The sequence below is a fragment of the Mus caroli genome, chromosome 15 (genome assembly GCF_900094665.2).
Source record: "Mus caroli chromosome 15, CAROLI_EIJ_v1.1, whole genome shotgun sequence".
NCBI classification, from domain to species: Eukaryota; Metazoa; Chordata; class Mammalia; order Rodentia; family Muridae; genus Mus; species Mus caroli.
This window is the reverse complement of record NC_034584.1, coordinates 73,298,317-73,310,700: the sequence shown is the minus strand read 5'-3', so window position 1 is coordinate 73,310,700 and position 12,384 is coordinate 73,298,317. Positions and strand designations below refer to the sequence as shown.

The following is a 12,384-nucleotide window of genomic DNA, read 5'->3' as shown; positions in this document are numbered from 1 at the left end:
CTGGCTGTCCTGGAACTCACTCTGTAGACCAGGCTGGCCTCGAACTCAGAAATCCGCCTGCCTCTGCCTCCCAAGTGCTGGGATTAAAAGCGTGCACCACCACCGCCCGGCTGCAAGACCTTATTTTAAAAAACAAAAACAGAACCTGTGAGCTGACCTGCTCCAAGCATGACCCTGGAGACCGCGGTGTCCCATCTCACAGTCTGAAGCACAGAGGTTCAGTGCATTGCTCACGACACTGAAGTTTCTGTTCTGAAAGGGCACCTTTCTCTGTGTCACCTGTTGTCGTCCTGTTGTCCCCTCATGCTGGCATGGCCCTAGGGTACATCTTCCCACAGGTGAGCAGAATGCACTGCAGCCTGGACTGAGTCATGCTGGAACCTCCGGACCTTGCTGTCCCCTGCCTCTGCACTCAGGCTTCTCAGCGTGCCTGCCTTTGGTCCCCTGCCTGTCTCTTACCTATCACTGCCCACCCACCCCAACCCTTTAACAGCTGCGCCAACAGCACAGAGAATGAGGAGGGCTGCACCCCACTACATCTGGCCTGCCGCAAGGGTGACAGTGAGATCCTGGTGGAGCTGGTACAATACTGCCACGCCCAGATGGATGTCACTGACAACAAAGGAGAGACTGCCTTCCATTACGCTGTGCAAGGGGACAATCCCCAGGTGCTACAGGTGAGTACTGGGCCGTGGGCAGGGGACTGAGCAACCAAGCACCTCCTTGTGCTGGAAACTTGACTTGGGGCCTCAAGTTCATGAGTCTTTCTGGGTCTTCTCACTCATCCATCCTTGATTCCTGATTCCTTTGTCACCTCCCACCCCCATCCTCCACCCTGTGTCACTTAGAGGGAGACATCTCTTTAGCTAAGGCAGTTCTCCAGCTCAGTGAGCTGAACGCCATGGAAACTGTAGTCAGGCATGGAGCTCAGCAGCTACCCAGAGCTAGCCCTTGGGCTGGCTGCGTCAGGTCAGCTCCTGTCTGGGAGGCTCAAGGTTCAGGGAGCCTTAACCTAATTCATGGGCAGTCAGATTGCCCCAGCGGGTGTAGGTGTTTGTGCAGAGGCGCTCCTACAGGCTCCAGATTTTCAAGGCCTACTTTAATACGGATTTGTACATGCTTTAACATCCCTTCCAGCCCACCACCTACCAGAGGTAATGGAAAAGGAAGGTTAGTAGGATACAGGGGAAGTTGAGATAGTGTTCTTTGGAGCAGATCCAGTCTGCATTGTCAGGATATCAGCAATTCAGTTCATACGAATCAGCGAATCAGCGGCAGCAGCTCAATCCACTCGCAAACACCATTCATGAATCAGCAACAGCAGGTCAATTCCAGAGGAGGCTGCGAGGCTCTGCTGAATGGTGTTTGGAAGCAGCTCCTTGGGGCGATTCCATTCTCCAATTTTCAGAATACCAGCAGTCCTGACAATCTTAGTATATGTGCTGCTGAAGCGAGCATGACACCAGCAGTCCAGTCCTGTGCGTCAGGATAGCAAACGTGAATCAGCAGCAGCGGCACTACCTAGCAGAGACATCGGCACAAGACACAAGTCAGCAGGCGAGATTGGGACCAGCAGGGACTCCAGAAGTTCTCCGCCATACCTCAGTGAAGTGAAGATCAGCGAAGACAAAGACACAAGCTCCATGAAGCCCACCGCCACTGTCCGTTGAGTCCTGTGTATACTCCTACAAACATCACGTGTCCTCCCACGGGTCTTGCTTCAGAAAATCTCCATGTGAATCTATATCAGCTGACATATCCAGAAACTTCCACTTCACTTTCCCCATCAGCCCAAGTACAAGGAAGCTGCCAGAACACCACCAGGAGTTTTTTGGTTCGTTTCTTTCTATGATGTCAGAACAGGAGATGACCAATAAGAAGTGGCAAGGCATCCAATACCATCCAGCATCGTCCACCGACTGTTGGTTATATTTATATTCCTTGTTAACATTACGTATCCTTTCATGAGTCTGTCTGCTTTAGCAAAACATCCTTTCATCTGTGTGCCCCAGCCAAATATTATTTGACATAACTGACCTTCCAGAGAAACCGGAAGTTTCCACCTCACACTCCTTTCGATTGTTAGGTACTAGGTTAGAAAACATTCTAATGGGCTGAAGAGATGGCTCAGTGGTTAAGAGCACTGGCTGCTCTTCCAGAGAGGTCCTGAGTTCAATGCCCAGCAACCACATGATGGCTCACAACCATCTATAATGGAATCCGATGGCGTCTCATCTCTCCAGGCCCAGAAAGTGTTTTTATTTGTTTTTGTTTTTTGTTTTTTCAAGACAGGGTTTCTTTGTATAGCACTGGTTGTCCTGAAACTCACTTTGTAGACCAGGCTGGCCTCGAACTCAGAAATCCGCCTGCCTCTGCCTCCTGAGTGCTGGGATTAAAGGCATGCGCCATCACGCCTGGCAGAGAGTGTTTTTAAATTATGATTAAGTAGATGGAGTGGTGCTGTGGAGAAGCCACTGTGGAGAGGGAAGACACACTCTCAGCTTGTGCTGTAGTGCCTAGAATGAGCAAGTTGACCCGCTGTTTCTGTCCTCTCTGCTTAGCATCAGGACTTTTCTAGAAAACATAGATCTGTGTCTAATGCTGCGCAGTCGCGTGCTGCCTGGAGCAGGAGGGTCCTCCTGGCCAGTGGTCATGTGTCACACCTGTCCTCTGACTATGCTGCCTTGTGACTGCACCAAGTGGCTTGTGTTGTAGTCAATTCTCAGAATGCTCCCCTGGGTCAGAGCACTGTTGTCTTCTCCTCACACAAGAAACTGAGGTGAAGATCCTTCGGAAGTGTGTGTCCGAGCCACAGTCAGGCCAGCTCCACACCCACACACTGACCCCACTGGTCAGGCATTCTTAGAATCTCTCCAGAGCAGCCTTTCTCCCCCTGTGCTCCTCTCTGTCCTCATGGAGGCAAATGGCGCCTGGAGGTTAGAGAAGTGAGCGGCCGGTGCTTACCAGTGTTGTCCTGTCAGCTCCTAGGGAAGAACGCCTCAGCCGGCCTGAACCAGGTAAACAACCAAGGGCTGACTCCACTGCACCTGGCCTGCCAGATGGGGAAGCAGGAGATGGTGCGTGTCCTGCTGCTCTGTAATGCCCGCTGCAACATCATGGGGCCCGGTGGCTTCCCCATCCACACAGCCATGAAGTTTTCCCAGAAGGGGTAAGCCTCACCACCACATGACCCCCACCTCCTGCAGGGCCAGGGACTAGGCCCTGGCTCCTCAAGCCTCACCAGGTAACCAGCCAAGGGTGCAGGGCTGGAGAAAGTGCCTGATGCTGTTATGTGGTGGCTTCACACCAAGTGTTCCGCAAACACTGTGTGAAGAACAGACCCTTTAGAGTTTTGCACTAATGCACCCACCTTCCTGACCATGAGCCCCTTTCCCCCTGCTCTCGAGTCTGCTGCTTGACAGGTCAGCAGTGCTCAGCTCCTGTGCTTGCTAAAGGCCCAAGGATGCCCTGATGGTCCAAGGCCCTGTGCATCTAGCACATTGCTTCTTCCCAGCTGGCAGCGCTGCAGGAGGCAGGCACCAGGCTCTGGTCTTAGGGAGTCTAGGGCCACTCCCTAGCTCTGCTGTGAGTTCTCAGGTCCTGGGAAGTCCTCCATTTGTGTTGGAGGAGAATCAGAGAGGTCAAATACAGCAAATGGCTGCCCAGCAGGACCGTCTGGAGTGAGGGAACAAATGGGGTCACTTGGTCTTCACGCTGGCTCCTGTGCTAAGCTCTGGCCTTGAGAGATACCTGAGAGGAGCCCTGTCCATGGTATTGGGCAGCCTCCAGCCCCTCCCACACTGCAGGCTACAGTGTTCAGCGGGCACCTCCCTCCCAGCTCTGTGTCTTAGTATGTCTTGAGAATAGCTGTCCTCACAGAGATGAGGTCGCAGAGGCTTTGATTTGCATTTCCCTGTGGGTTCCTGAGGTTGAACAGTTTGTCAGAGACCCATTGGCCATTTCTATGTCTTTGGAGAAATATCTATCTGAATCTACAAAGTGAAGTGCCTAGGGCAAGGAAAACCATCCCCCCTCCCTCCCTACTTCACCTTTTGAGAGAGGCTTGTGCTATGTGGTTCAGGCTGGTCTGGAATTGGAATCCTCCTGTCTCAGCACCCTCAATGTTGGGATTATAGATATAATACCAGCTACGCCTGACCTCAGTTTTCTATTTTTACCCCAGCATATAGGTTGACTTCTTATATTGTTGGTCATTTGATTTGTCGTTTTTCACTTTAATATAATTTGTTTATATTTGTCGTGTGTGGTTTTGTGTATGTGTATGTAGCTAGTGCAGTGTCCCTCACTGCCCTGCCACGGCCTCTCCGCAGGTGTGCTGAAATGATTATCAGCATGGACAGCAACCAGATCCACAGCAAGGATCCTCGCTATGGAGCCAGCCCGCTCCATTGGGCCAAGAACGCTGAGGTAGGCAGGGCAGGTCCAGAGGAGACTCCTGGGAGGAAGGCAGTGGCACCTGGGGACAAGTCTCACAAGCCCAGGAAGAGCTGAGGTCCCACCACTGTCCTGCTGCTCACTGGCTGGTGGCCTTGATTTATCTGTGACCGGGGGTCCTGGGAAGTTCGCGAGACTGTGTGGGAAACTGTGCCTCATGGGAAGAAGGTGGTGATGGTTATATGGCCCCTGGGCACGGCACCCCCCAAAGAGCCTGGTGGCCACATAGGCTGAGGTCTCCCCTGAAGCTCCTCAGTGGCTCTGTCCTCCTGAGAAGATGTTCAGGTAGCCCAGCTTGGCAACACAGGTGCCACCAACACCCTGGCCATACTTACATGTGACGGGCAGGCAAGCAGGTAAGGCCCCAGCCTCTGTGGGGCACCAGCTTGTTCAGATGTGTTCCTTCACTGCAATGTCTGTGAGGCAGGCAGTGTGAGGGCTGCGGGGCTGGGGCTGCAGTGAATGAGCCAGGCTCAGGCTGCAGGAGAGCTGCTGGGCTTTGGGCTCAGCACTGTCCTCCCTGATGTCTCAGTTCAAAGTGAGCTTGGATACTGTGAAAGACCCTGGAGCACATCCTAGAGATGACCTCAGGAGTCAGTGCTGTGGGGCAGGGTCTAGAGAAGCCTTTGTGGCTCTAGAAAAGGGCTACGAGCTTCTAGACTAGTCTTCACCTAATTGTCACCCAGTTCCTGGGGAGCTGGTGTGTGTGGGTTAAGGTCTAGGTTCACGCCCAGAACTGGGGCTGCCTCTGGACTTCTTTTGCTAATGACTGCTCGCGGAGGCTGAGCCCTGAGTGCCTGCCCGGTCTGTGTCCCCAGATGGCCCGAATGCTGCTGAAGCGGGGCTGTGACGTGGACAGCACAAGCGCCTCGGGGAACACAGCCCTGCATGTGGCGGTGATGCGCAACCGCTTTGACTGTGTCATGGTGCTGCTGACCTACGGGGCTAATGCAGGTGCCCGCGGAGAGCACGGGAACACGCCACTGCACCTGGCCATGTCGGTGAGCCTGCCTCCACAAGGCCTCATCCCTGGGCCAGCTCTGCTAGCTCCCCAGCTGCTCCATGGTAGGGGTGTGGGAGGAGCAAGAGAGGCACAGCTCAGCTCACTCTCCTTTCCCCAGCTGCTCCATCAGACATGCCTTCTCCCTGAGCCCAGTCCATGGGGCAGCTGCTGGCTTGTTAGGAGACACCACCGGCCCTTGAAGCTTCTGTGGTGTGACAAAGACAGCTATACTGGCCACATAGGTCTGATCTTAGGTAGCCAGATGAGAGTACAGGAGGGACCCCGAGACTGAAGGACGCAGTCAGTCACATTCAGAACCTGTGGAAGAGCAGAGGGATGCTCTGGAGGTCGCTTGTGAGGCTCCGGTCAAGCACCATTCTTGGACAGTCAGGAGGCCCTGTGCGCTAGTTGTAGGTGGGGTCTCATGATATTGCCTATTTTTCTCACCTTCCATTCCCAACAGAAAGATAACATGGAGATGGTCAAAGCCCTCATTGTATTTGGGGCAGAAGTGGACACCCCAAATGACTTTGGGGAGACTCCTGCATTGATAGCCTCCAAGATCAGCAAGCGTATGTACCCTGCAATCTGGTACCAGAGTTTCAGGGAGGCCATAGAAGCGAGGAGGGAAGTCCTAACTGTAGATGTTACGCTGGCCCAGCGCTCCAGCTGAGTGGCCAGGAGCATACGCAGCTTGTGAGGAGGGAGCCTTCTTCCCCAAAGACGGGCTCTGCACAGTAGACGTAGGCCCACCAAGGGCTTGCTGAGCATGGTCCTCAAGGTGCGGGTGGGCTGGGACCAGGTCTGCAGCAGCAGAACAAGCATAGGGTCATTGCATGCGCCTTGCATGCCCACACACGCCGTGCTTCATACATGCTGGGGGCATGCATAGAATCGCATGCGCATTGCTGCCCCTGTCTACTGTGCTTGGCTTCACAGTCACAGGAGGTGGCTTTTCTTTCCAGATGGCCTCTGGAGAGCTTGAAGGAGTATAGGGTTATCTCGGGTGTGGCCCTAATTGTTTGACCCCCCTTTCCCAGCAGAGAGCTCAGCCTCACCTCCACTTAAACAACCTAAATAGGACCCTCCCCTCCCCTCCCCTTCCCTTCCCTCCTGCCTTCTCCTCCCTCTCCAGCTGTGCTTAGCTGCCTTGGGTTCAGAGCCAGCTCTACAGAAAAGACAGAGAGCCCAAGGTGAACACAGGCAGAGGTGCTGGTCCTGGCAGCCTCCCCTGCTGTCCCCACACGTAGGGTTAATGCCATTGGCTGGCTCATCCTCCTGGATGTCGAAAGGGACAGCTTTTTCTTTTTCTTTTTTTTTTTTTAAAGATTTATTTATTATATGTAAGTACACTGTAACTGTTTTCAGACATACCAGAAGGCGGCATCGGATCCCATTACAGATGGTTGTGAGCCACCATGTGGTTGCTGGAAATTGAACTCAGGACCTCTGGAAGAGCAGTCAGTGCTCTTACCCACTGAACCGTCTCTCCAGCTTTTGTCACTTTTGAGAACTTCGGACCATGGAGTTAGGAACTTTGCATCACAGCTGGTGTAGAAGGAAAGACAGGCTCTCTACAGTCACTGAGCCTGTGACTCTGGCTAGCCCCAGTCCTCAGCCGCTTTCATGTAGCTGACCTGTTAACATGCCAGTCAGGGTAGTTACCCTGCACAGCCAGGTCACCTGCTAGATAGGGACCATGTGCAAGGAGGGTCTCCCTTGATGTTGATGCCATGTCTGCCCTGTGCCATCTCTCCTTCCCAAACCCCGACAAGTGATTACCAGGAAGGCGCTCTTGACTCTGCTGAAAACGGTGGGGGCCGACCACCACTTCCCAATCATCCAGGGGGTCTCCACGGAGCAGGGCTCTGCAGCTGCAACTCACCCCCTCTTGTCTCTGGACAGGACTCAGCCCCCAGCGATCAGCTTAAACAACCTAGGTAGGCTGCTGCTTCCCTTCCCCCCTCCCCGGCTGGGTTTGGGCCTTGAATCCCAGCAGCCCCCAGTGAAAGGAACAGGGCTTCATGGTTGCAGTAGTTGAAGGGAGGAGAGCCAAGCGTTACTACCCAGTGTAGGCAAGACCCACTGATCCCTGATGCCTACCGGGTCACTGGGTGAGGCCCCATGGTCCACCATCCCTAAGAGAGTGCCCTGGACGTGCTCAGGGTGGCCATTTCCCATGATACCTCTCAGGTGAGCACTGTCACCCTCTGTGCTTCCCCAGGAGGAAGGTGAGAGGTGAGGGGGGGGTGCTGCCTGGCTCCTGGCTTTAACTCTCACTGTTTGGCTCTGTCTAACCTGAGACTTGATCTGCCCTCTGCTGGCTCCTTCGGTTTCCTACAGGCTTTTGAGGTGACTAAGCAGCCAGAGTTTGCCCCTTTGTGTCACCTTAGAGACAGTTCCAGAGTAGATGGGGACCCTGCTCAGGGCCTTCTGTCCTGATCCACTCAGGGACCTAGCATACTCGGAAGTTAGAGTCACCAGACAGAGGCTTAACCAGCCAGACCTCTCTGACCGCAGAGGGAGAGACCCTCAAGCCCAGCCCCTCCTGCCAAGCCACCCTAGCCAGGCCTAGAAGTCTGGAGGACAGAGAAGCTAAAATCCCATGGCACACCATCTTTCTCTCTCCGTTTCACAGGCAGGCAGTCACTCAAACCAGGCTGGATGGTAGGCCTGGGGTGCGGTGGTGAATAGGTAACGCCTGGGCCTAAGAGACCGCTGAGCCTGCCTTGTCCCACCATAGCTCTAGTCCCTGCCCCCATCCCTTCTTGAGCTGCACACCCAGGCTAGATCCCTTCCCTACACCCATCTGTCCCCGGCACCATCGGCTGCCTTGCTGGTCAGTCTCCTGCATGTGTACCTTGTCTGCTTTGTGGCATGTGCCTGCTGAGGGAGCCACTGCGGGCACCTGCCTGCCTTGCTGCCTCTAGTCTCCCTGCACGGTGGCCATCAACCCAGCTATGCGGGGCATGGGGGGTGGGGGTGGGGGTAGTACACAGAGGAAGACTAGACCAGATGGGGCAGACGGGAGGATGTGAGCCCAGAGGCATGGAGGATGGTTCTAGACCCAGGACAAGGACAAGGGTGGTCTGAGGGACGAGTGACTGGGATGTTCCCTTCATCGTGGAGTTTGACCCTGAGTAGTGTATCCTCATCAATAAAGTCCTTTTGGGGTCTGTGGCATGTGTGGTGGCTGTCAGCAGCATTGCTCTACAGACCATGGGACACAGCTGGGAGGTCAAGCCGGGTCCTAGGAAGGGGATCTGTGTGGGTCTGAGAGCTAGCAGGGGAAGGAGAGAGCCCGTCTCAAAGCAGTGGCCTCCCTCATCCCAGCACCCCTTTCTTAGCAGGCCTGGGACATCCTGGTTCAGGTTTATCCAGGGGCTGGAGGCAGATGGGGGAGGGGCAGGAAGTGTGGGTTCAGCCATGGGCAGAGCCCAGCCATGAGGAGATGCACCCCACGGTATGGCACAGCTCTGTTTCTCTAGAGACCCATGGGGCCTTGGGGAAGGAGCTGCCAGCCTTAGGATGCCCTGCCCTGTTCCCACAGAACTTCAGGATCTCATGCCCGTCTCCCGAGCTCGGAAGCCAGCGTTCATCCTGAGCTCCATGAGGGACGAGAAGCGGAGGTAAGTGGGGTGAGGTACAGACTGGTGTGTGAGACCTGAGGCATCCTCAGTGGGTTTGTCCCTCATCCCCACCTCCCGAGGCATCCTTAGCAGGCTTGTCCCTCATCCCCACCTCCTGAGTCATCCTCCTCACAGGCTTGTCCCTCATCCCTACCTCCTGAGGCATCCTCCTCACAGGCTTGTCCCTCATCCCCACTCCCGAGGCATCCTTAGCAGGCTCGTCCCTCATCCCCACCTCCTGAGGCACCTTAGCGGACTTCTCCCTCATCCGCACTCTGTGCTGAGAGCTCTTCTCCTAGCTGTACACAACCATGGTCGAGACCCAAGTCTTTGGAGCCTGTGACAGCTCCCTGGTGGCAGGTGATGTTCCCTCTGGAGGCCAGCACAGGGCCATGCAGCTGGGATGAGCTTGGGCTTCTGGTAGTGTGGCCCCATGATCTTTTCCTTAACTTTGCGGTTTGTAGGGAGAGAGAGATCTGCATCTGCTTCTCTCTGCTGCTGGGTTCCTTACCCGCCCTCCTCCCTCACAGTCACTGCTTCCCAGGTGGTGTAGGAGCAGAGTGATGGAGACTGCATCCTCTCATGGTCACCAGAGTCTACAGGACAAACACCCAGCCATACAGCCTGGACTCTGGGACCAACCGTTGCCTGCATTGAGAGAAAATGCTGAGATACACACGCGCACGCACACACACACACACACACACACACACACACACACATACATCTGTATTACTGTTTTGGTAAACCTCTTGCTCTGCCTCTGTTTTGGACACGGTGTTACAACTTTCACAAAGAAAATGAACAGAAGTCAGGAGATGTGCAGGTGTGGGTTTGTCTGGAAACCGGAGTTAGCAAAATTGGCAGAGAATCCTCTTCTGCTGCTAAGGGCTGCCCCCCCCCATGGTATTAATATTCCTATCGGGATCCTAATTCCTGGGCCCCAGAACCTTTGAACAGTTCCAAGGCTTGCTCTTGAGGTGCAGGCCCCAGTGGCCAGGACCAGGGCTGGCCATCTCCACAGCCTCCCTTTGTTGTCATGCACTGTTGTTCACTTTTGGTTCTCCTCTTGTTGGAGGCCTTCCTGGGAGGAGCAGTCTTCTCACTTAGCAGATTCCCAATCTGAGCCCCCAAAAGGTGAGGTGGCAAAGGGTGAGTTAGAGAGAAGGCTCCCCCCAGGCCTCTCAGGGGCGCACACTCACTGCAGGCCCAAAAAGAAGTCACTCCCATCACCAGCCACAGCTGCTGCTCCTGTGGCTCAGAAGCCCAGCTAGGAGGTGTCAGCCACTGGGACCACAGCCCCCTTATTTTCATGGTCACTGCTCACCTATGCCCTGGAGACACACCTACCCCTTTAGCATTCTGGCTCTTGCTTCCACGGTGCCTCCTGCAGCCATACACCATTTCATGTGTTTGTACATGTGCACGCACCTCCACAGAGGCCCAGGCAGAGGAGCTGTACCCCAGAGGAGAGGACTAGCCCCTGGCCAGAGGAGGACGAGGAGGTGAACTCTCCAGTAGGCAGGGTGTGTGTGCTGGGCCAGCGTCTGAGGAGTTAGGAGATCCTTGAAGGACCCACAGGGGAGTGTGAGCCTCAGTCTCTGGCTGACCTTGCTCTTGCCAGGCCCATCGCTGAGTCTTGCTTATTTCTTCAGCCCTTGTGGCCAGGGTTGCCCAGACTCCGATCATCTGTGCCACTGCCCCTGCTGCGCTCTGAGTTCACTGAGTAGCCATGTGCCTCGTTCAGAAGAGTCCTTCATTGGTCCTCCCTCTCACACCTGTTGGACATCCAGTGCCATGCAGAGCCGAGCTGCCCTGTCATGGAGCTTTGTCCAGAGGTGGAGCAGATGCTTGCCTCGGAGGGCAGCAGGCAAGGAAGCTTAGAGAAAAGGGAGTTTGTTTCATCTTACAATTCTAGGTTACAGTCCATCACTATGAGAGGTTGAGGCAGGAATTTCAAACTAGTCACATCGCATCCGCATTCAAGAGCCCAGAGAAATCCATGTACGCATGCTCACTCGCTCGCTCGCTCGCTTGTGCTTGGCTTGATTTTCCCACCTGTGTAGAGTTCAGGACCCCCAACCCCCACCCCCGGCCTAGGGAATGGCACTGCCCACAGAGGGCTGGCTTCCTCCTCCCCTACAGATTTGAGCAGCTACCCCAGTGTAGACAGTCTCACGTGGGGATCCTTCTCCAGTGGTTCTCAGTTGTGTCAAGAGAACACTTAAAGCCAAAAGTCACATCTGGCACTCTGGCGACTGGAAAAGGAGGGTCCTCTCACAAGACCAAAGACATAACAAAATCATAAAACTGAGGGGAGCTGGGAATGAGCTTAAAAGGAAGGGTTGAGCATAGACCACAAGTATCCCGAGGGCATGGCCATGAAGGCCTGACCCTTTGCATGTTCTGCCATCTTCAAGACTAGGCTGAGCCGGGCGTGGTGGCGCACGCCTTTAATCCAAGCACTCGGGAGGCAGAGGCAGGTGGATTTCTGAGTTCGAGGCCAGCCTGGTCTACAAAGTGAGCTACAGGACAGCCAGAGATATAAAAAGAAACCCTGTCTCGAAAAACCAAAAAAAAAAAAAAGACTAGGCTGGACTGGGCAGGCTCTAACAGGAATGTACAAACTTTTAACATTGAGTCATGGCATTGTCATCTACAGAGGTCATGCACAAGAACCACATGATGTATTCTAACAACAACAAAATCACACACATACTCACACGCACACACTCCTTATGCTTTAACTTGGTTTATGATTACATCCATAGAGGTTGGACAAGCCCCCTGGAGTGTGTTACTCAGAGGCCAAGCATGTAACTTTATACCATGCCCCTAACTTTCCAAGATAATAAGGACAACAGAGTAGCTTCCTCAGAGGGGCTCGGACCCATGAAGTGAGCTAATGCTAGCTACCCTTCTCCACAGACTTCCTTCCTCCCTATCCACATCCTTCCTTGATCTCTCTTGAGGAGTGGTCCCTGACCCTGCAGGAAGGAACCAGCCCTTCCTTCTCTTCCCCGTTTACTTCCAACAGACCTTGGGTCAGGCCTGCAGCTGACTTGCTGACCTGCTGTGGTCATAGAGCCCCTGACCCTGTTCCTCACCTCACTTGTGGCCTTGCTCCCTACCCTCTCCTCACCCCACTCCTCACCTCTCCTCACCCCACTCCTCACCCCTCTCCTCACCTCTCCTCACCCCTCTCCTCACCTCTCCTCACCCCTCTCCTCACCACACTCCTCACCTCTCCTCACCCCTCTCCTCACCCCTCTCCTCACCCCATCCCCTTCCCCTAGC

The 12,384-nt window shown here is 54.5% G+C and overlaps 1 protein-coding gene across 14 annotated transcripts in view; it reads left to right on the top strand.

Annotated features, from left to right (window-relative positions):
* Nucleotides 1–12,384, top strand: part of Pla2g6 (phospholipase A2 group VI) — a 42,572-nt gene that overhangs the window by 16,413 nt on the left and 13,775 nt on the right. For 9 of the 14 annotated variants that reach the window (XM_021183739.2, XM_021183740.2, XM_029469701.1 and 6 more), the window contains 7 exons: nucleotides 494–677; nucleotides 2,982–3,169; nucleotides 4,332–4,428; nucleotides 5,274–5,456; nucleotides 5,922–6,030; nucleotides 7,234–7,398; nucleotides 9,009–9,087. In XM_021183739.2, coding sequence (XP_021039398.1) covers nucleotides 494–677; nucleotides 2,982–3,169; nucleotides 4,332–4,428; nucleotides 5,274–5,456; nucleotides 5,922–6,030; nucleotides 7,234–7,398; nucleotides 9,009–9,087 — 1,005 coding nt within the window. The remainder of the gene's footprint in view (nucleotides 1–493; nucleotides 678–2,981; nucleotides 3,170–4,331; nucleotides 4,429–5,273; nucleotides 5,457–5,921; nucleotides 6,031–7,233; nucleotides 7,399–9,008; nucleotides 9,088–12,384) is intronic. The other 5 variants (XM_021183746.2, XM_021183747.2, XM_021183745.2 and 2 more) reach the window with 1 other exon arrangement.